This window comes from Panthera pardus, unplaced genomic scaffold (genome assembly GCF_024362965.1).
Source record: "Panthera pardus isolate Hobbes unplaced genomic scaffold, ASM2436296v1 HiC_scaffold_17, whole genome shotgun sequence".
Lineage (NCBI taxonomy): Eukaryota > Metazoa > Chordata > Mammalia > Carnivora > Felidae > Panthera > Panthera pardus.
Window position 1 is genome coordinate 146334109 of NW_026526732.1, and position 23148 is coordinate 146357256.

General features: G+C 50.0%; 1 protein-coding gene across 6 annotated transcripts in view; it reads right to left on the bottom strand.

The window, feature by feature from the left end:
• Positions 1–12898: 12898 nt before the first annotated feature.
• The window catches only part of ANKS1A (ankyrin repeat and sterile alpha motif domain containing 1A), a 178351-nt gene continuing 168101 nt past the window's right edge, over positions 12899–23148 (bottom strand). Inside the window, exons 18-26 of one of the 6 annotated variants that reach the window (XM_019456827.2) lie at positions 21847–22011; positions 20015–20140; positions 19719–19790; positions 19460–19546; positions 18733–18870; positions 17074–17244; positions 16669–16767; positions 15972–16069; positions 12899–14467 (exon numbers count right to left, since the gene is read on the bottom strand). In XM_019456827.2, the coding sequence (XP_019312372.2) occupies positions 14464–14467; positions 15972–16069; positions 16669–16767; positions 17074–17244; positions 18733–18870; positions 19460–19546; positions 19719–19790; positions 20015–20140; positions 21847–22011 (960 nt within the window). In that variant the 3' untranslated portion in view covers positions 12899–14463. Of the gene's footprint in view, positions 14468–15327; positions 16070–16668; positions 16768–17073; positions 17245–18732; positions 18871–19459; positions 19547–19718; positions 19791–20014; positions 20141–21846; positions 22012–23148 lie in introns of those variants that run through there. The other 5 variants (XM_019456830.2, XM_019456826.2, XM_019456828.2 and 2 more) reach the window with 5 other exon arrangements.

Sequence of the window (23148 nt, forward strand, 5' to 3'; positions counted from 1 at the left end):
AGAAACAAAGGGTGAGAACGTTTCAGGAACGGAGTGAGCTGCAGACAACACATGGAATCTAGGACCAACAACAGAAGGGGGATTTGCACTCCGTTAACCCAGGGCTTCTTCCTCATTGACTTCCTTTTTAGAGAGAGAGCCTAGATGGGTGACACAGCTGGGGCAACAGTGCAGCCGTGACCAGAAGCGCTGGAGGGCCTGGATAGACATCCTCAGGATGGGGAAGCCCCGCAAAAGGGTATGTTTAACAAACAGTGAAACTTGCCTAGATGAATTTCTCTGATTTGCAAGGACTAATTTGAATTTCTTAAAAATCCACATTTTGGAAGCCTCATTATCTTAGAGGCAGAAGTGTTCTGAAGGGACACCCGTGAGAAGGTCTGGTCGGTGGGTGCAGACACTAAGCCGACAATAGAACCTTGCTTTATACTTCATAATTAAAATCTGGAATGATCGATTTCTTAGAAATTTTGAGTTGATTTTCCTGTGCTTCCATATAGAGGAGAAAGGGATCCCGACCCAAATAACGAAAGATTCTGTCCTGCCAATGGTTTCAGGGCTTATATACTCAACGTTGTGGAAAAATACACAAAATTTATCATTAGTGCATTTAGTACATTCACAGTATTGTGTAACTATCACCACTATCTAATTTCAGAGCATTTTCATCATCTCAGAAGGAAATCACACTCAAGAAGCTTGCTCTTTTGTTTGTTTGTTTAATATTTTATTTTTGGGGCGCCTAGGTGGCTCATTTGGTTAAGTGTCCAACTTCGTCTCAGGTCATGATCTCGCGGTTCATGAGTTCGAGCCCTGCATCGGGCTCTGTGCTGACAGCTCAGAGCCTGGAGCCTGCTTCGGATTCTGTGTCTCCCTCTCTCTCTGTCCCTCCCCCCACTTGCAATCTCTTCCTCTCAAAAATAAATAAACATTAAAAAAATTAAAAGAGATTTTATTTTTAAGTAATTTCTCCATCCAACATGGGGCTCAAACTCACAACCCAGAGATCAAGAGTTGCATGCTCCATGGACTGAGCCAGCCAGGCACCCAGAGTTCGCACTGTCTCTTCTCCCCTCCCCCTAGCCACTGGCATCCACTATTCTGCTTGTTTCAATGAATTTTTTGCCTCTAGATAAATGGAATCAGAATATGAGGTCTTTTGTGACTGGCTTCTTTCACTTAATAGAAGGTTTAAATTGTATCATGTCGTGGCATGTATCAGTACTTCATTCCTTTTTATGACTAATATTCCATGATATGTATATACTCCAATTTATTTATCCACTCATCACTTGATGGACATTTGGTTGGTTTTCACCTTTTGGCTTTTGTGAATAGTGCTCCTGTGAATATTTGTGTTTGGTGTAAGTTTTTGTTGGAACACTTCTTTCTTTCCTTTTTTTTTTTTTTTTTTTTGTTTATTTTTGAAGGAGAGGGCGAGACAGAGACAGGGACAGAGACACAGCATGAATGGGGAGAGGGGCAGAGAGAAAGGGAGACACAGAATTTGAAGCAGGCTCCAGGTTCTGAGCTGTCAGCACAGAGCCCGACGCGGGGCTCAAACTCACAAACCGCGAGATCATGACCTGAGCCGAAGTAAGATGCTTAACCAACTGAGCCACCAGGCTCCCCTGGGACACTTATTTTCAATGCTTTAGAGTATATTATATCCAGAAGTGGAATTGGTGGGTCAGGCAGTAATTCTGTGTTTATTGAGAAACTACTAAAATGTTTTCTACAGTAGTTTCTGCATCACGTTTACCTTCCCAGCAGCAGTGTGTGAGGGTTCTAGTGTCTCCACATTTCCACTAACAGTAATTTTTTTCTTTTAATTACAGAAATCTTGGTGGGTGTGAAGTGAAATCTTACTGTGTTTTGATTCACATTTCCCTGATAACTAGTGATGTTGAGCATCTTTTTCATGTGTTTCTTGGGCACTTGTAGATCTTCTCTGGGAAAGTGTTTATTTTAGTCCTTTGCCCATTTGTGAATTAGGTTGTTTGCTGTTGAGTGTTGAGTGTAAGAGTTCTTACATATTTTGGATACTAGATCAAATCAGATCTGATGTGTCAGATATGACTTGAAAATATTTTTTACCATTCTGTGGGTTGTCTTTTTCTTGATAATGTCCTTTGATGCACAAAAGTTTTAATTTTGATGAAGTGTAACTTATCAGGCTTTCTTTTTATGGATTGTGCTTTGGCCATCAAATCTAGGAACTCTTTGCTTAGCCCTAGATCCCAAAGATTTTCTCCTGTGTTTTTTGCTAAAAGTTTTGTGTTTTACATTTAAGTCTATGACCCATTTAGAGTTAATTTTGTATAAGGTGTGAGACTTAGGTTGAGGAACTTTTTTTTTTCTTGCCTATGGATGTCCAGTTGCTCCAGTATCATTTGTTGAAAAGGCTGTCTTTCCTCTGGTGAACTGTTTTTGCACCTAATAAGTTGGGCATATTTGCCTGTGTCTCTTTCTGGGTTTCTATTCTATTCCACTGATCTATGTGTCTTTCTTCCACACAACACAGTATCGATTACTCTAGCTATATAATAAGTCTTGAAATTGGGTAGACTGATTCTTCCCACTTTATTCTTCTTTTTCAAAGTTAAAAAATTTTTTTAATGATTTTATTTGGGGGGGGGGGGGAGAGACAGAGAGAGAGGGAGACATAGAATCTGAAGCAGGCTCTAGGCTGTCCACACACAGCCTGATGCAAGGCTCGAACCCATGAACATAAGATCATAACCTGAGCCGAAGTCAGACGCTTAACCAACTGAGCCACCCAGGGGCCCCTCAAAGTTTTTGTTTTTTTTTTTTATTAAGATATTCTAGTTTCTTTGTATTTTTGTAGACTAATCTTGTCTATATCTACAAAAAAAAACTTGCTGGAATTTTGATAGATATTATGTTTAAACCTGTGTATCAATTTTGGGAGGATTGATACCTTTACTAAGTTGAATGTTCCAGTCCATGAATATGGTATATCCCTCCAGTTATTCTTTCATCAGGACTGTGTAGTTGTTTTTTTTTTTTTTTTAAGTTTCATTTTTTAGTAATATCTATACCCAACCTAGGCCTCGAATTCACAACCCTGAGATCAAGAGTCACACGCTCTTCTGACTGAGCCATCCAGGTGCCCTAGGACTGTGTAGTTTTTATATAAGTCCTGAACATGTTAGATTTACACCTAAGAATTTTTTTTTGAGTGATTTAACCGGTGTTTTACTTTTAATTGTGTCCACATGTGCATTTCTAGAAATAGAATTAACTTTTTCACATTTATTTTGTATCCTGTGATCTTGCTAAACTTGCTTATTAATTTTCTTGTAGATTCCTTGGAATTTTCTATGTGGATAATCATGTATTCTGCAAATAGGGCCAGTTTTATTTCTTTTCTAACATAAATGCCTATTATTTCCTTTACTTGCCTTATTGCACTGGTTTGAACTCCTAGAATTTTAAGACTGGTAATAGTGAAATCCTTTCCTTGTTCCTAGTTTTAAGGGGAAAACATTCAGTTTTTCACTATTAAATATAATGTTGGTTGTAGGTTTTTGTAAATGTTCTTAATCAAGTTGAAGAAGTCCCTGTCTGTTTTAAGTACCACAAATTTAGTGCCTTGAGACAAGCCAAATTTATTATCTACAGTTCTGGATGTAAGAAGTCCACAGTGGGTCTTATGGGCTAAAATTAAGGTGTAGGCAGAGCTGCATGAGGCTCTAGGGACGAATTAGTTTCCTATGACTGCTGTAAAAAATTACCACAAACTGAGTGGCTTAACAAAACCAGAAATATACTCTCTCAGTTCTGAAAGTCAGAAATCAGTCAGTTTGGGCTGAAATCAAAGAGCGGGCAAGGCTGTACTCCTTCTGGAGACTCTAGGGAGAATCTGTTCCTTGCCTCTTCCAACATCTAGTGGCTGCTGGCATTCCTTGACTTGTGGCTGCATTACTCAAATCTCTGCCTCCCTGGTCACATGGAGGTTACATGGTCCTCTTCTGTGTGTATCTAAGCTCCCTTTTCCTCTCTCTCTCTCTCTCTTTAGTTTATTTTTTAATTTTATTTTTTATTTTTTAAAATTTACATCCAAATTAGTTAGCATATAGTGCAACACTGATTTCAGGAGTAGATTCCTTAGTGCCCCTTACCCACTTAGCCCATGCCCCCTGCCACAACCCCTCCAGTAACTCTCAGTTTGTTCTCCATCTTTATGAGTCTCTTCTGTTTTGTTCCCCTCCCTGTTTTTATATTATTTTTGTTTCCCTTCCCTTATGTTCATCTGTTTTGTCTCTTAAAGTCCTCATATGAGTGAAGTCATATGATTTTTGTCTTTCTCTGACTAATTTCACTTAGCAAAATACCCTCCAGTTCCATCCACGTAATTGCAAATGGCAAGATTTCATTCTTTTTGATTGCTGAGTAATAATCCATTGTGTGTGTGTGTGTGTGTGTGTGTGTGTGTGTATACATACACACCCCACATCTTCTTTATCCATTCATCCATCGATGGACATTTGGGCTCTTTCCATACTTTGGCTACTATTGATAGTGCTGCTATAAACATGGGGGTGCATGTGTCCCTTCGAAACAGCACACCTGTATCCTGTGGATAAAAATACCTAGTAGTGCAATTGCTGGGTCATAGGGTAGTTCTATTTTTAGTTTTTTGAGGAACCTCCATACTGTCTTCCAGAGTGTCTGTACCAGCTTGCATTCCCACCTTTTCCTCTCTTTTATAAGGATACTTGTGATTGGATTTAGGGCCCATAATCCAGGGTAATCTCCCCATCTCAAGATTCTTGATTTAATCAGATGTGTGAATTATCTTTTGCCATGTAAGTAACATATTCACAGGTTATGTGGATTAAGATGTGGACATCTTTAGGGAACTATTGTTCACCCTCTATTTCCATTTTTTTCTGAGAGTTTTTAAACATGAATGGGATTTGAATTTTGTCAGTTTTTTTTTCCTGCATCAATAGATACTATGGGATTTCTTTCTTTCGATTGTTAATATATTGGATTACATTGACTGATCTTCAAATATTGACCAGCCTCCTGTCCTTGGAATTAATTTCAATTGGTCATGGTGTATAATTCTTTTTCTACATATCTGAATTGTATTTGCTAATATTTTGTTATTGATTTTTTGTGCCTATATTCATGAGGGATATTAGTTCATAGTGTTTTTTTTGTTTTTGTTTTTGTCTTCTTGTACTTTGGTTTTGGAATCAGAGTAATACTAGTTCATAGAATGAATTAGGAAGTGTTCCTCCTCTTCTGTTTTCTGGAACAAATTGTGTAGTATTGGTGTTAATTCCTCTTTAAACATTTGGTAGAGGGGCGCCTGGGTGGCTCAGTCGGTTAAGCGGCTGACTTCGGCTCAGGTCATGATCTTGCGGTCCGTGAGTTCGAGCCCTGCGTCGGGCTCTGTGCCGACCGTTCAGAGCCTGGAGCCTGTTTCAGATTCTGTGTCTCCCTCTCTCTGACCCTCCCCTTTCATGCTCTGTCTCTCTCTGTCTCAAAAATAAATAAACGTTAAAAAAAATTAAAAAAAAAATAAAAAATAAACATTTGGTAGAATTCTCCAGTGAATTCATCTAGTCTTGGAGACTTTTTAAAATTATGGATTCAATATTTATAATGCTATTTGAATTATCTGTTTCACCCTGGGTGAGTTGTGTTTTTTGAGTAATAGGTCTATTTTGTCTAAGTTGCCAAAGTTATATGTGTAGGGTTGTGCATAGTATTCTTTTTTTTATCCTTTTGATGTCTACAGGGTCTGTAGTGATAGCCGTTGTTTCATTCCTGATATTGGTAATCTCGGTCTTCCTTTTTTGTCAGTTTGGCTACAGGTTTGTCAATTTTATTGGTTATTTCGTAAAACAAGCTCTGTTTCATTGATACTTTCCCAATTTCTGCATTCATTTTCATTGATTTCTGTTTTTATCTTGATTCTTTCTTTCCTTCTCCTTGCTTTGGCTTTATTTTGCTCTTCTTTTTTGAGGCTCTTGAAGGTAGTTAGAATATTGATTTAAGACTTGTCCTCTTTTCCAGCATATGCATTTAGTGCTGTGAATTTTCCTCTTGGCACTACTTTACCTTGTCCTACAAATTTTGATATGATGTATTTTAATTCTTATTCAGTTTAGTGTGTATTTTGATTTCCCTTGAGACTTTCTCTTTGACTCATGGGTTACTTAGAAGTGTATTTATTCCAAGTGTTCAGAGGATTTCCTGTTATCTTCATGTTACTGATTTTTACTTTGATTCTGTTGTGATTCAAGAACACACTGTATATGATTTTAACTCTTTCAAATTTGTTGAGGTTTGTTTTATGGCCCAGGATTGGTTTATCTTGGTATATGTTCCATGCACACTTGAAAAGAATATGTATTCTGTTGTTGTTGGCCAGATTGTTCTATAAATGTCAATGAGATCCTGTTGGTTGATGGTGGTGTTGAGTTCTAATCTATCCTTAATGATTTTCTCTCTATTCATTCTGTAAGTTGATAGTCTCCAGCTGAATTAAAGTCTCCAACTATATTTATTATATTAGGTTTCTCAGGCTGCCATACAAAACACCACAGACTGGGTGGTTTAAACAGCAAAAATTCATTTCTCACATATTTGGAGGCTGGAAAGTCCCAGATCAAGGACTAACAAGGTCAGTTTCTGGTGAGGACTCTCTTCCTGGCCTATAGATGGCTACCGTCTTGCTATGTATACCTCACATGGCCTTTCCTCTGCACCTGTGTCTGGAGAGATCTCTCCTTCCCTCCCTCTGCTTATAAGGCTAGCAATCCAATTGATTTAGGACCTCAGCCTTATAAGCTCATTTAACTTTAATCACCTCCTAAAAGCCCTGTCTCCAAATACAGTCACACTGGGGTGTTAGGGCTTCAACATAGGAATTTGGGAGGGACACACTTCAGTCCATAGCATTTGTGGATTTGTCTCTTTCCCTTTTCAATTCAGTCAGTTTTTGCTGCATATATTTTGCAATTCTGTTGTTTGGCATATACACATTGATTGATGTGTCTTTTTGCTGCACTGACCCTTTATTATTATATAATGCCCCCTCTTTCTTGTAATTGTCTTTGCTCTGAAGTCTACTTTATGAGATACTAATGTAGCCACTCCTGCTCTCCTTTGATTGATGTTTACACTGTATATCTTTTTCTATCCTTTTGCGCTCAGTCTGTTTATATTATTTGAGGTGTGTTTCCTTGACAGCGTATAGTTCATGTTTTTAATCTCCTCTGCCAGTCTCTTTTAATTGGTGTTTTTAGACCATTTAATTTAGTGTAATTATGATATGTTAGTGCTTAAGTGTGCCATCTTTTGTTTTCTAGTTATTCTATTTTCATCTTTTTTCTGTCTCCCTTTGAGTTACTTGAAAAAAAAACGTTACACTCCATTTTTATTTTATCCATAGTGTTTTTGAGTTTATCTCTTTGCGTAACTTTTTTAGTGTCTTCCCTAGGAATTATATATATGCATAGCTTGCCAGTCTACTGGTGATGTCATCTACCAGTTCGAACAAAGAATAGAAACCTTACCTCCATTTTCATCTATTTACCCTCCCCATTTAAATGATAATTGTTTTGGAGCACCTGGGTGGGTGGCTCAGTTGGTTGAGCATATGACTCGATTTTGGCTTGTCATGATCTCAGGGTCGTGGGACTGAGCCCTGCATCAGGCTCTGCACTGGGCATGGAGCCTGCTTAAGATCCTCTCTCCCTCCCTCCCTCTCTCCCTCCCTCTCTCTCTCTCCCTCTCTGTCTCTCTCTCTCTCCCTCTCTGTCTCTCTCTCTCTCCTTCTCTCTCCCTCCCCACCCCCCCCCTTCCCTCTGCCCCTTCCCCTTAAAAAAAAAAAGATAATTGTTTCAAACATTCCCTTTACAAATATTTAGAAACACATTAGACTGTGTTATGATTTTTGCTTCAACTGTCAAACACATTAGAAAGCTGAAGGGGAGAAGGAAAGTCTATGGAGTTTACCCATATTTTTGTTCAATGTTTGTTCATCCTTTCTGGTGTTCCAAGGCTCCTTCTTATATTATCTCCCCTCTGTTTAGACAACCTTTTTATCACTCCTTGAGGATAGATCTGCAGCTGAGTCCCTTCTTTTCCTTCATCTGAGGATGTCTTGACTTCTCTTCATCCCTAAAGGGGATTTTTGCAGGCTATGGGACCTGGCTCTTTTTTTCTTACAGCACCTGAAAAATATGTTACTTCCTTCTGGTCTCCACTGCTCTACTGAGAAATCCACCATCATTCACATTATGTGTCCCCTGTAGGCAAGGTTCATCTCTTGCTGCTGTCAGAGACTTTTGTCTTTCATTTTCAGAAATTTAATTATGATGTACCTTGGATATGATATGTGATGGATTTCTTTTGGTTCATCTGGTTTGGGGTATGCTCAGCTTCTTGAATCTGTGGGTTTATGTCTCTTGCCAAATTTGGGAAGTTTTCAGCCATTATTTCCTCGAATACTTTTCCAACCCTTTCCCCTCTCCTTCTGGGACTCTGCTGACACAAATGTTTGATCTTACGTTAGGATTCCTAGGTCCCTGAGACTCTATTCATTTTCCTTCCAGTCTGGATTCTGCCTCTTTCCCATCCATCCTGCTGTCGAGTCCATCCATGGAGATTTTGATTTTGGTTATTTTATTTTTCGGGAGCAGCTTCATTACTGCCAGGCGTTGGTGGGTTTCCAATAGGCCTCCTTCGATACCACCCCAGTGGGAGTTGGGGGGCACCGTGTTTGCCTGGTGAGGGGGGAGGTCTAAGTCCCCTTGGCCTTTGCTGGCCGCTACTGTTTTTCTGCAGTGGCAGAATGGAGCAGAGCTGTGTCTTACCAGTTTTCTGTCTTACCAGGCTGCCTCCGTTCTGGTCCTTTGGCTACAGAGAGCAGACTTTGGTCTGGGCTTTGTCTGTGCCGGTGCTGTTTCTGCCAGGGGTTTTATTTGCTCTTAGCAAGAATAGGGAAAAGTAGGTCTACTTGATCTTCCTGGAAGCAGAAGTTCCAGTTTATTTTGGGAGCTGTTAAGTTTTGTCCTTCATTATGTGTGATGCAAACATTATTTTTAGTTGCTTTTTTTTTTTTTTAAATGGTGCATTTGGCTTTGCAAGAATGTTTGACTTTTATGTAGTTGAATATATTAATCTTTTAAAAAATGGATTCAGAGTTTTGTAGCATGCTTGGGAAGAGCTTTCTCAAACCAAGATTATGAAAATAAAAGTCTCCCCATTTTCTTCTAGTTTTGTTGGAATTTATTTTTTCTACATTTAAATATGTGAGCCATCTGGAATTTATTTTGGTGTGAGTAGGAATCGGAATTTCCCTGTGCTGTCTCCGCCACCCCCTTGGTTACCCAGTTGTCCCAGGCCCATTACTGGGTGATGAATATTTTGTGGTGTTGGGGAAATTCTTTTATTTGATAAAAATTTGTTTAAAACTGTGTTGTTCCTGATAGCGGAATCCTGAAGGAAGCAGTCACAGAGTTGTAGCGGCAATGGCCACTTTAAACTCTGTACTTCATGGGTGTCGGCGGGTGACAAGCAGTGCTGTGTGAGCCACACAGTTTGAGTTGCAGGACATCCGGAAAGGTGTGCTTGTCCCTGTGTGCTGGGAGGCAGGTGAGCCCTGGTACCCTGTAGTTGTAGGAAGCCAGAGGTGGCCAGGGCGGAGAGGGCATTTTGAGCTGCTCTGGAAAGGGCTCCAGCTTGCCAAGCTCTGCCTCCCCAGGAGCCTGCCCACTGCCTAAAGGGTTAGCCACCGTGGCCACAGGAGTAACGCGCCAGCTGCCTGGGTTCCTGACCGCAGAGAATCGGGGGGTGGGGGTGGGGGTGGGGTGGGGGGTGGCTGGTGAGGATGCCGTAAAGTGTCATGGGGGAGAAGGGAGTGCACGAAGAGGGTCTACCTCGTTCAGCAGCAGACAGTAATGCTGGACTCCTGACAGCTCCCTGCCCCCAGAGCACGTCCTAGAGGGAGTCATGGGGACGGGGACGGGGATGGCCAGGCAGGATGGGGCAGGCAGATTCACTCCTGGTGAGTGTGTTCCATCCTTCCATTTGTGAAGCTGCCCCAACCGGCTCCTCCTCCTAGTCTTTCCCTCCTCATTTGGCCAGGCCGAAGCCCTGCCTGTGGCTCAGAAGGGCAGGCTCAGGTGCCCGACAGGAATGTCTCCCCGCCCATCCGGCTACCGAGGCGTGATCAGCGCTGCAGCGCTGGGGTCATGCAGCCTAAGAGTCCCATACGTAAGGCTTCCAAGTGATGCCAAAAGGGATTATGACAGTGGCACTATGTCCCGACACCCTGTTCCAGAGCAACAGTGATACTAATTATGGCCTTTCTCTCCTGGCTGTAAGGTTTTTTTCTGTCTAGGAAAGAGTGCCAGAGCCACAGAGCACAGGGGTGTGAGGATGAACCTCCTAGCTGGTAAGTGAGGCTCTCCACAACTGGACCTCAGTCTGCTTCCCAAAGTCAATGTGATCTGGCCTAAAAAGCTCTAATTGGAAGAAGCTGGGATTTGGTCCCTCCTCTATTAGCTGGCTAGCTAGGAAAAGCATTTCCCTGTTCTGGGGTCTTGTTTGCTTCATAAATACAATTGGGTGTTGGATTAAATCAGCGATTGTCTATTTAATTTTTTATTTATTTCATGTTTGTTTATTCTTGAGAGAGCGTGCGCGAGTCGGGGAGGGACAGAGAGAGGGAGACACAGAATCTGAAGCAGGCTCCAGGCTCTGAGCTGTCAGTACAGAGCCCCACTCTGGGCTCAAACTCACAAAGCGTGAGTTCATGACCTGAGCCGAAGTCGGATGCTTAACCGACTGATCCACTCCGGCATCCCTGTGATCGTCTCTTTTAAAGCCTTTTGACAAATGGAGTATTTCACAGAAACTCTTTGCTAGGCGGCTTGGGTGCAAGCAGGCGTGGGACCAGGGGCTCTGAGGACGCCTAAAGCTACTGGACTAGATGGTCCTGAGGTCCTCTCCAGCTGGCCCTGGGAAGTACTGTCATCTTTCTGAGCCTCGGTTGCTTCAGAAAGGTGTGAGGGCTAACGAGATTGGTGCCTAGAAAGCTGCTAGCGGGGTCTGGAATATAGATGCTGTCAGCGAAGAGGTTATTAGTGCAGTGTGTGCCTTTCTAAACCCTCCCCTTTAAATACCAACCCAGGTGCTGGCCCCTCCTTCCCTGTCCCCATCCCCCCGCCCCCAGCTCTGAAAGCAGTCCTCCTTTCGGACGCTCAAGGGACCATCCAGTGTGGCTCGGGCTGGTAGCTAGTTTTTGTCTAAAACTAAGTTCCTTGAGGGAGACACGTCTGGTCCAGGGCTCAGAATCCTCCAACATGGTCCTGTACAGACATTCAATAAACGCTTGTGGGTTGACAGGCCCAGACAAGGACGCCGGAGCTGTGGCGATAACCAGAATGCGGCCCCTGCTTCAGAGGAGCTGTTCTAAGGAGGGAAGGTGAGTCACTGAGGCCTGGCAGCTCAACAGGGCCAACTACAACGGGTGATCCTTGGCAGCCTCCCGCTGAGGCACGCTAGCCAGAGCGGAGTCCCCGCACCCACACGGTGGGATGCTTGACCCCCCTCCCCCCCCCCCCCCCCCAGAGCCGGCAGACGGCCTGTGCTGCCCTGCCAGAAAACAATCAAGAAGATTTCCAGTTCAAAAACTCCCCAAAAGTAAGGCTGGTTTCATGTTGCTTCTCCTTTATTAATTCAGTCTGTTCTAAGTTGTACAGTTATGAAAATAACAAAACCAAAGCTGGAAGCCCAGGGATATTTACACTCTCTCTCATGTAGTGAGGTCAGTCTATGTTGTTGCACAGATCGGTTATGTTTGGTACCACAAGATGCTCGTAATTCGGACAAAATCAGATTAACAATTATATGTACAGTAAAATAAAAGGGGAATTCATTCAAGTATCAAAATACAGAGACAAAGATTAAATAACATTTTTATTACAATTCAGTCCCATTGCCACACCATTAGCAACAACACTTTTGTGAACTGCATCTGACAGTCATCCTGCAGGTCTGGGCGTTTCGGAAACAGACCGAGGTCAGACTAGCTTTCTAATGTAACGACTGCAACTATGTTTGCTGCCTGCTCAGCCAGAAGCTTCTCAGGGACTCCCTCTAGAATCCGGTGCTACAGACCAGAGAGGGATGTGGAGCATTTGCAAATACAGAGCCTGTCAGGGGTCCTACTGCTCAGAGCAGCCAGCCGGCGAGAGAGAAAGAAGCAAGCAGAGAACCTGAGGCCGGTGCCAGGTACTGACTCCGTTTCCAGTCCTGCCTGAAAGGGCTCCTGCACAGCTCAGAAAACGCAGCGAGACTCAGAGAAGTGCAGAAGCAGGGGCTTTTCCGCTTGAAGCCTGTCCTTAAAGTTACACTATCCCTTTCTAGGGAAGGAAGAGTACCTGCCCCACAGGAAAAGTAAGAAGGAAAGAAAGATCCAGTCCCTACCCTTCTTGACTATTCAGAAAGAAACCGATCTCAGAACGAAACCCAGCGCCCGAGCAGACTAGCCAAGGCTTTCCAACATGACAACACCCTGAATAAATAAGGATATAGCAGCTTCAAGGGGAGGAAACACCTATAGAGGATTTAAAAACAAAAAGCTTGAGCAGCTCATCGTAGTGTCTACACAGTTTTCTTTTGGGGCCTCCCGCACGGGAGGCGCACTGGGGGAGGCCAGGCCGTCCACGGGTGGAGGCGAGGGTGCCGGCACTAGCACGGCCCTTGGGTTTCCTCCGTCAGAGGCTCGAGGCCGGCAGGGGCGGGCGGGACATGCATGGCGGCTGCCGATGGGAAGCTCACGGGCCTCAGAAGAAGTGGGAAGTGAAGCCAAGCGTCCGGGTGTTGAGGTCCTTGTTTAGTACCGGAAAGTGGGGTGTTACCCGCCTCTGCTCCAGAGAGGAGGGGACTGGCGGGGCCTGCGGTGGCGGGCAGAGAGCAAGTCAGCAGGAGGACGGGGCCGGGCTTTCCGTTTCTGGCCAACCGCAGGGGTTGTGAGTGTGCCCAAGAGCACTCTCCCTGCACAGAACCAGCAGAGAATTTCAATTCACAACCTTCACTGGGAAAGAAGTGCCACCTAACCTGGAATGTTGGTCCCGGGAGCGGCCTGCACCGCGCCAGCAGAGCGTGAGGTCTGCTGAATCACCGGCGGGAGAAAAGGCTCCTCTCCGCTCCCTACTCTGGAAGGTACTGGGCAAGCAGCTGACCTGGCCCTGCCTCAGCCTCACAGCAACCGCCCTGTCCCCCCCACCCCCCTCCCCATTCCCTTCACCACTTGAGGAGCACAGAGCGAGATTCCAAATTAAAAAGCAAAGCAAGCCAGCAGGAGGGCTTAAGTGGCAGTGCTGCACCAGGACCCCAGCCTGCCCTGAAGGCCACGCTGGGGGAGAATCAAGTTGACTGTCACCCAAGAAGGCTAAATATAGCCTTCTCCACACTTAGAGCCAGGGATGAATCCAGCAGCTGAAATACAACAGTCGAACCAATAATTCAGAGAATCAAAGTGAGTCCTAATCACACAGACCCAATTAGACAAATCACAAATTGGCAGGCAGCAGTCTTAGCTGACCTACCCATTAATGCCCAAAACAAAGCTGCTTCTTCTCTCCAACTGAACTCAGGCAGTCTGAGGTCGCCAGAGAGCGTGTGGGCCGGCGCTCTGACCACCGCCAGGTCAGAGGCTGGGGAGCGGCCCAGAGCTCCGGGCGCTGGCTCAGACTTCGTGGCACCAGGGGCTGCTCGCTCAGCTCCGTCTGGCCCCTGGGCCTTCACATTTGGAACCCCAGAAACGGACTGGAAGTCTTTCCTTTTGCCGGGTACCCCTAAGGCTGTGTTTTCACTGCTGAGGCTGTGTCCGGCTCTAGACGGGACAAGAAGTCGTGCAGTTCATAAGGAATGGCAACTAGCTTGGCTGGGTTTGAAAAGTGGACTCTAACAGACCTACTCAGTTTTGCCCACTTGTGCCTGCTTTCAATTCACCCATGGGCCATTGCCTTCTCTTCACCCTACCGGACCACACCAAGGTCCCGTCCCGAGGACAGAAGCCTGCACAGACTGGCCTTTTAGCCAATCTCAGGTCCCCTGTCCTCTGATCTGATGGCCATTTCTCTAAAGATTGGCAGTTTAACCTAGAGGTTTGAGCCAAGTCTTAAAAATTCATTTTATAGAAAATTTTTTTCTATTAAAAAACATCTTCTGGACAAGTCACTTCTTGACTCTCTGGAGTTCCAGTCTCATCTGCTTGAGGCCTGGAGTGCAGCTCGCTCTGTGAGACCTGGTGGTGGCAGGTCCAGGCCGAGCAGCCCCGAGGAGCTGCTACAGGCAGAGGCTGGGCCTGGGTCCTCAAAGCGCAGGTGACACGGCGGTGGCGGTGGCGGGAGCCTGTGCTCCCCACGTCTGTGTTTCCGCGGCACAGTTGGCTCCTTCGGTGGCTCAGCTTGGCAGAAGCAAACACAACGGGGGGAGGAGAGGGTTAACCAAAGGGGCCTGCACAAGGTGGAGGAAACTGAAAGGAAACATGGAAGCAGAGCAGAAGGTCCCTCACAGCCTCCCCTGGGCGCCCTCGTGGCTGTTCCGAGCGCCCGTGGCCCACGGCCGTCTCCGGCTCAGCACGTCTGCTCAGGAAGGCACAAGCACAGGCAGGCCGGCACAGGCACCCACCCCGGTTTATCGACTTGGGCTTCAGCTCTAAAATAATCGCTGTCGCCTCCTGGCTTCTCTACCGGACTATCCTACGTTTGCACTGCTTCCTCCCGGAACTGCTGCCTTCCCGTCTCCTGCCATCTGAGCTGATCTGCCCTCACCGGACAAGGCGGGGCTTCTTCAAAGCCTCGGCTCCAGGATCCCAGCCGCTGCTGCTGAACAGACCGCACAGCCTACCCCCTCGGAGGAGTCGAGAGGCTGCGGGTGGCCGAACGGGGAAGGACCAGGTGACGGCTGACTAGCTCTGACCCCCACACTGTGGAGAAGTGTCAGCCCCTGGATGACAATGGGAGCGGCTCGGTCCAGGCCCCTGTCCTTGAGCGGCTCTGTTCTGTGAGGGAAGAAGGTGCACCGTGTGTGCAGGGCACAGGCCTCCCTCTTGCCGGGTCCTACAGAAAGGCCTTCCTCCTCGGTGAGCTAGACTCCAGGGCCGGCCTTGTGACTCACTGGTGAAGACACGAGGGGCCGACCACATATATGCCATCCCGTTCCTCGGAGCGGAAGACTCATCGGGACCCAGAGACCTGCCGAGGGAAGCTGGCCCGCGGGTGTTCAGATGCTCAGAGCTCCATGCTGTGGAGTCAGGCATGTGCCCGAGGACCTTGGCCCTCACAGAACGCAGTCTGACAATAGTCAAGACACATCGCCGAGCTCAGGCTCTCGCTGGAGGGAGACCAGCACCTTACGGCAGAGGAGAGAGGGACAGGGCCACAGGCCAGCCGTGAGCAGAGTGCGAGGGGATTCTGGCACCAGGTGGTCACAGTGGTTGGTTGTGTCAGGAAAGGTGCAAAAGGACAGTTCACTCCCGGCAGCGGCTCCCGGCTGTGGTTCAGCACGGAAGACAGGAGAGGAGGGCGGATGGAGCGCCCGGCCTAGTCAGAGGGTGCTGTCTGGACTCTGCTCGAAGACTGCCCGCCCCTCAGGATTCACAGTGCCTGCCCGCTGAGGCTTCCTGGGTGCCACAGGGCCCCCTGAGCCCTCCTGGTGCCCACCTCAAAGGCAACTCACCCCCTCCCCCACCGAGCTGTCCTCGCCCAAGGGGGGACTTCACAGTGTCCGGTGGTGTTGGGTACGAGCTGTGAGTGTGCAGTGTCTAGAGCTGCCGCCCGGGAGGAGAGCAGAGCCCACCGGGGGTGGGCAGCCGGAAGGAGAGCTGAGAAGAGCAGAGGTCGGATGGCAAGGCACAGTGAGACTAGTGGAGACAGGGGGTGGGCGGTTAGAAGATAGTGGTCTCATACTTGGTGCTGAGGCTCCGCTTAGAGTCTGGTTTAGGGTCCACAACCCAGGAGACACTGGCATGGGACTGGGCATCTGGGTCCGTGTCGGGCGGTTCCAGCTGCCAAGGAAGAAAGGCGAGGGGTCAGATGGCGCGCTGTACCTGGCCGGGGGGCAACAGGGCCCAGCTGTCCTTCCTACCCGCCCGGGCCACGCTGGCGTCGTGCCAGCATGAGGGACACGAGGGGCAGCCCCTGTTCTCCTTGAAGAGCAAGCTCCCTGGGGCTAGGGTGGCAGAAGCGGCACCCTCCCTGGAGCATCATGGGAGGGCCACCTCCAGGCCTCTTCAGAGACTTCTCCCATGGCTTTCTCAGAGCTGCTCAGGTAAAGGAGCCTTGCCTGACCTGAGCGTGGTGCTCGAAGCCCCAAATCTGTTGAGGGTGACAGGAAGGGGGGCGAGGGGCTGGGAAATTCCAAGCCTCAGGCGGGACCAGAGAGCGCACCCTGGGCAAGACCACAATGGGCGCCCCATTGGAGCGCCCCTCTGGAGAGAGGACACACAGAGAAACAGAGAGCTAAAGCACAGACAGGGATGGCGGGGAGGGGGGGGAGCTCAGGAAAGAATGTCACGCAGGCAGAGAGGGGGAGGCCACTAGTGTCTCAGAGAGCTCACGGTCACTTCGGGGAGACTGACACACAGACAGCAGGAGCTGTAAAGACCTTGACTCCAGGACTAACAGACGGCAGCGGTAGGTAAGAAGGACGATGGGTGGTGCAGGTGTGACAGTAACAACAGCGACTATCAGGGGGCAGCGGCACCTGGGGCGCAGAGCAAAGCAGACACAGACACAGGGTGACGTTACTGGGGGCTCGCTGCGGGCCACGCTCTCTGCAGCCCCACGCCGGCCACCGGCTGGGCCCTGGTGGTGCCTGGCAAGGGAGGGGACAGAAGCCCGTGGGGGGGGGGGGGGGGACAGCTGTCCACCTCCCGTGAGAGGAAATAACGGTGCTTCCCCAAGGGGCCGGCCGGCCGGCCGCAGCGTGAGAAGACCCTCCTGGAGCCCCCTCCACCCAAGCCCTCGAATCCCGGGGAGAGGGGGTTCTTGGCGGCCGCGGTCCACGTACTGCTGACTTCCTCACGCCGACCCGAGGCTTAGGCACCGGTTTGGAAGACTTTGTTTCAACCGTCTCGGCAGCGGAGGCCCCCATCGGCCTGGACTTTTGGGCCTGCAGGGCCAGCTGGTAGGCCACTTCGAACGCCTGCCCCAGCGTCAGGATGATCTCGTAGGTCAGATTCTGGGAGGAGACAGAGCGTGACTTTAGCACACGAGACTGAAGAGCCACCTCATCCGTTTGCTCGAACCCCTGCCCTGGCCTCACAGCCCTGAGCATAGGTGACCCCTGAACAGGTTAGGGTTCGGCCAATTCAGAACACCGGGCTTGAAAACACAAATCTGTCCCAAAGTGACTGATAACGCTGGGGAACAATCTGAGCATCACACACGTCTTGTTTCCTCAAGCAGGACTCTGTAAACACTAGGGGACCAAGCCCGCACCCAGCTGGCCTGCCAGTCAGGCCCAGCGGCGCCGTCTCCACCCAGCGTCTCAGCTTTCCCCGGAGACCCCGGGGCCTGCCACCTCACCACCTGTCTGTGCCGCTCCGCACCCTCCTTGCACCCTGTCCCTCCATCCGGGTGTCTCTCTTTTCATCTCTCTGCTTTCTTTTCCCCTGGCAAATGGGCCGCCGGGGGCGGCCAACTTTAGGTCCTTCTCAAGGTAGGGTCCTGCTGTGACACCTATGTATGCCTTAACCACTTAATATGAACAAAGCGGTGCCGGTGTTTTTATTAGGTTCCTATCTTTTCTAGTGTGTCACTGATAAAGTTTCTGAGTGTTGTGTCCCCAGTTCGATCCTCCCCAAACCCTGGTGTTTACTGTGTGACTTTATGTAGCATGTTGATTGTTAGAAGCACATATGTTGTGTTACGGCAGAAATGACTGGATGTGGAAAATGTGAGCTACAGGGGAAGTGCCAGGAACTACGAGTATGGGGTAGATGAGCTCGCTTAACCTTCAACACAACCCCATGAAGCCGGTCACATTATAGCCCCTTTTGGGATGAGGAGCCGGGGAGAGGGAACTTCTAAGACTGCACAGCCAGCAAGCGGCAGAGCCCCGAGTCTCATGCCAGGCCGGGAGCAAGCACTGAGGTCCCGGGGCTGAGGATGCCTAGCCGTCTGTGTTCCAGAAGCCACAGAGACTTGCGAACCAGCTGCTCTCCCCAAGGACGGCAGGGATCTGGACAGAAGACGGGGGATGAGGAGAGGGCCGGGGGCCTTGTCTCCGGGCAGAGGGAGTCCCTGCTGCATCGCTGTCCCTGGGCACAAGAGCCCAGCCTGGGCATGAATCTGGGAGAAGGAAGCCTACGGCCATGTCAGGAGGGCACTGCTGCCCCCAAGAGGGAGACAGAGGACGTTTCAGGGAGACTGCTGATAGAGGATAGGGTGGTGGGTTGACAAAGAGCCTGGGGGAGACCTTGGCTGACCTAAGAAACACCTGGGGAGAAGTGGGAAAAGCCTGGTCACTGGAACCCTGGATGCGCCTCTCATTCTGTGTGCTTCAGTCTCCTCACTGTATAAAAGGGACAGGACTGGATGGCTCCCGGGGCCTCATTCGGAACCAAAACATTTCCTAAGTGTCACCCATGCACCAGGACAGCACTGCACTGAGGCCATCTGGATGCAGGCCCCCTCCGGCCGTGCCCAGGGGTGGGACTCCACCCACCACATCCACCGTGCTGAAAACATGGCAATAGTGGTGGCTGGTCTGCAGGTCCTTGGTGATGTAGGCAAAGGTACAGAGGTCCTCTGGGTCCTGGGCCGCACAGGAAATGTTCCGGATCTCATGCTCCGCGATGACGTTCTGCCGGGGGAAAGCAGGGTCTGGAATTCTCCCGCCCCCTGAGGCACACCTCAGCCCCTTTATGTCACCCACCTTTCTCTGTCCCTGCCCGGGGTGTAGCCGAATATGCCACTACTTCTCTCTCCGATTTGTTTGGTGGGGGTGGGGACAGTGTCTAACCTCACCTGACTTAGGTTTAGAGGTTTCCACCTGTGATCACAGTAACCGAGGGAGTAAAATGTTCACATCTGACCACCAGCTCTCCAGCCCAGGGCGGGGGCAAGGCGGGGAGGGTTTCAGGAGGGTGGGGTTCCAAGTGCGGGGTGTCGGGGGAGCCCTTTGCTCATGAAGAGAATCACACCGTGAAGGGCCCGTGAACAGGTAAGAGGCCCACAGGACCCATGCTGAGGAAGACAATAGTCGCCTGTCACGAGGGCAGGGTCCTGGGATCAGGATGTGTGGCAGCCGAGTGGCAAGCATCTGGGCGAGGTGGTAGCAATGAAGAGAAATAAACAGGGCTGGGGACACCCTAGGTATGACGCCCAGCTTGTGGGGGGGTGAGGCATGGGGGGGGGTCCCCTCCCGCCAATAGTGTTTGTGAGAAGCACACCTTGTTGGAGGCATCGATGAACTTGACACCTTTGTACGTGATGGACAAAATGATGGTGGGGATCTTCTTCATGTGTTCGGTGGATTTCTATGCGAAACAAGGAGTTGTCCTGTGAATGTCCCTTCTCAAGGCCAAGCCCCTTGGATCCCGCAGGCCCCGGCCTCCCCCTGTACACAGCGTGGGAGGGCCCAGGTGGCTGCAAATTGATGCCTCCTATCCCAGCCGGCCCCCTCCCACCCCCCCGCCCCGGACAACCTACCCGCATCTTGGCACAGGCGTCTTGGGTGGATTCTGTCCCTCGAAGATCTTTGATCAACATGGAGCCCAGATACTGAAGGAGCAGGCAGTAACTGGGCTTAGGAAGTCCTGTGTTATCATGCAGGGCGACCCAACCAATTTGGGACCAGAGCCAAAGGGTTTCCTCTCCCAACTCCCTTCCCCCATCCTAGCTGGGAGGCCCCCCTTCTCCCTAGGTGCTGGGGGCGTCTGAGATGTACAGAACAGCACTGGAGCCCTGGTCCCAGCCAGGAGAGATGGGCAGCAGGGGCAACTCACATTAGCTTCATAACCGCAGGACTCGAAGATGAGTTTCTCCGGCTGGTGCTGCCAACTCTGCACAGGGGCATAGGGGGCGGCCAGGCTGGGGGGTCGAAGGGTCAGCTTGGCCTCGCGGTGCTCTTCCTGTAGAACACGCAGGGTCACAGGTCTGCTTGCCCACTCCAGAGGAACTCATGGGCTCTCTGCGAGCTCCAGCCCACCCAAGGGCAAAGAAGCCAGCCACAAGGGGTTCAAGAGCAGGTGGGGAGGGCAGGGGACAGACAAGCCATGCAGAGGCACTGTGGCGAAGGTGAGGCCCATCCCCACCAGAGATGCAGGACCTAAGCCACCTGAGAGCAGGCTCAGTCAGGAAGGCTCTGAGGTGGAGACGGGAAATGACTAAAACCAGAGAGGAGAAAACAAGCACAAAGCATAAAGGATGGGGAGCAGGAGCCAGGTCCCTGGGAGCCTCACATCCAAGTCAGGGATCACCCCACGTGATTCTGGGGTGGGCAAGTATCCAGTGCTAGGGAGACCTTCTGTAGTGTTCCCTGAGGTGGAAGCTGGGGTGGGGGAGAGGGTAGGAGGCCACTGAAATCCAGGTGCTAGGTGACGGGGTCCTTCTACCAGGGCACTGGTAGAAGTGGGGAGGCGGGAAGAAATTTAGGAAACATTTACGACCTCCATTCCCAGCACTGTGCAGAAGTCTCCTCATATGGAGTAACTAAAACTTTTGGACAACATGCTTTTCCAATCTCGTCAAAGTCATGGCTGTGCTGGTGAAAGGTGAAGGAAATCCGCAGGTGCTGGAGAGGAGAAGTATGAGCAAGAGAAAAAAAGCAGGGACGCCCGGGTGGCTCAGGCAGTTAAGTATCCGACTCTGGATTTTGGCTCAGGTCATGATCTCACTGTTCATGAGATCGAGCCCAATGTTGGGCTCTGTGTGACAGCACGGAGCCTGCTTGGGATTCTCCCTCTCTCCCTCTCTCTCTGCCCCTCCCTGCTGTGTTCTCTCTCTCTCTCTCTCTCTCTCTCTCCCTCCCTCCCTCCATAAAACCTTTAAAAAAAAGGGAGAGAGGAAAAAGCAGTGAATTTCAAGTTCACCTTAGCGGTGGGGGGTGGCGGGTGAGAGGGGATGAGGGACACCTGTCAATCTTGTGACCAGCAGGCCAAGGTGGGGGATAAGAGACAAAGCCTGGAATCTGTGTAAGGCAGGAAGCCGGACAGGTGGGGCCTGAATACATCTGGGAGCCCTGAACGCAATGCCCTGTCAGACGCGAGCAAGGAGTGCAGGATGGGGCCAACCTAGGGCAAGGGCTTCAGGGCGGCCTAGGGCCCAGCAGCGGCTGGTGGGTCTGTGAGAGTAGATGGCACAGCCACATGTGTCTCCCAGCTGCGCCCGACACCGGGCTGCAGAAATGTAGCAGGAAGAACAGGGTCTGACCCAGGCTGCAGTTCTGCTGGGCAGGCAGGGTGCAGGGTGTGGAGATGAGGAGGGGAGAAAGCAGTTCTGGGGTACAGGCAGGACAAGCAAGAGGGGGCCAAGAAGCGGCCAAGAGGCAGAGAAACAGGGCCGGTAGCCTGAGGGGCTGGAAGGGAGAGGCTGTAGTCAAAGAGGAGACAGTGGATCTGAACTTCTGAGGCCACATTAGATACAGGAAAGGCCCTTGCAGTGACAGCTGACCACAGCCAGGTGGTCACAGCCGAGGAGTCTCGGGGCTGGACGTCAGACACAGGCCGGGTGGGGCTGAGGGGGAGGAGGCGGGGTCCTCCTCCTGCTGCTGACGCGGGGACACAGGGGCAGTGGAGGGGTCTGGGGACCCCCGTTCACAGCTCCCCTCCTGCCCCACCTGGATTCTGAAGCGCTCCGCTCGAGAAGGTGCCACAGGGTCATGAAGACTGTCATGCCGCCTCCTGCCCGTGTCCCCAGGAGGCAGCAGCAGGTCAGCGGAGCGGCCAGTGCAGGAGTCATTCTGGCTCAGCGGGGATGATGTCTGGGAGAGCAAGTCCTGGCACTGCAGCGGAGAGAAACCCAGGTAAACCTTGGAACCTATCAGATCAGTCCCTAGACTGGAGGTGTCAGCCAGTCCTGGGGCTGGTTAGGGCCCCGCATGGGCAGGTGTACCCGTCAGAACGGGCATTAAGCTAAGGACCAACACCAAGCAGGCACCAAACAGATGGCACGCCGGGCCAGGAGCCGGTGGGGAACCTCGCCTCTGGGCCCAGCCCAGGTACAGTCAAACCAACCAAATTCTTCCCGGAGTCAAGAAGCCCTGGTGACAAGCAGGGCGGGCAAGCAGCCACCGGGGGCACCCCCAGTTCACTTGCACCCTCCTTGGCCTGAAGCCACACGGGGAAAGGGATGGTTACAGGGCTGGGAAGCCACTTTGATATTCAGCAAAGATGGAATCATCGGTCACAATTCACTGAAGATCTCTGGGGCCCGTGGCCAAATCCAAAGCTCTTTTTGAGAAAATACACAGCGCTGCCAGTCAGCACCCTGAGCCCCTGTCTCCTCAGGTCTTCACGACTGAATGTCAGCTGTGCATTGCTCCTCAGGCCGGTCTCCTGTGTAACGCCCACGCCATGAGGCTGCCGTCCATGGGCTGAGGCTCGGAGGGCCCTGCTCGGGGCCCAGTGCTCGTCAGGGGCTCAGTCTCACAGGTCTGGGAACAGAGCCTGTCCCAGACCTCAGCGTGGGCCCTCAGAGTCTAACCTGCAGTCAGGGATTATCTGGCTTCAGCACAAAGCATCCATGAGGATTTTAAAACCACAAGTTCTCAGGACACCTGGGTGGCTCTTGGTTTTGGCTCAGGTCATGATCCTAGGGACATGGGATCGAGCTCTTTGTCAGGCACTGCTCTGAGTGTGGAGCCTGCTTGAGATTCTCTCTCTCGGCCCCTCTCCTGCTTGTGCTCACGTGGGCGTGCCCGTGAGCTTTTTCTTTCAGAATAAACAAACATTTAAAAATAAATAAAATCAGGGGCGCCTGGGTGGCTCAGTCGGTTAAGTATCTGACTTCAGCTCAGGTCATGATCTCACTGTTCGTGAGTTCAAGCCGTTCATCGGGCTCTGTGCTGACAGCTCAGAGCCTGGAGCCTGCTTCAGATTCTGTGTCTCCCTCTCTCTCTGTCCTCCTGCTTGTGCGCACG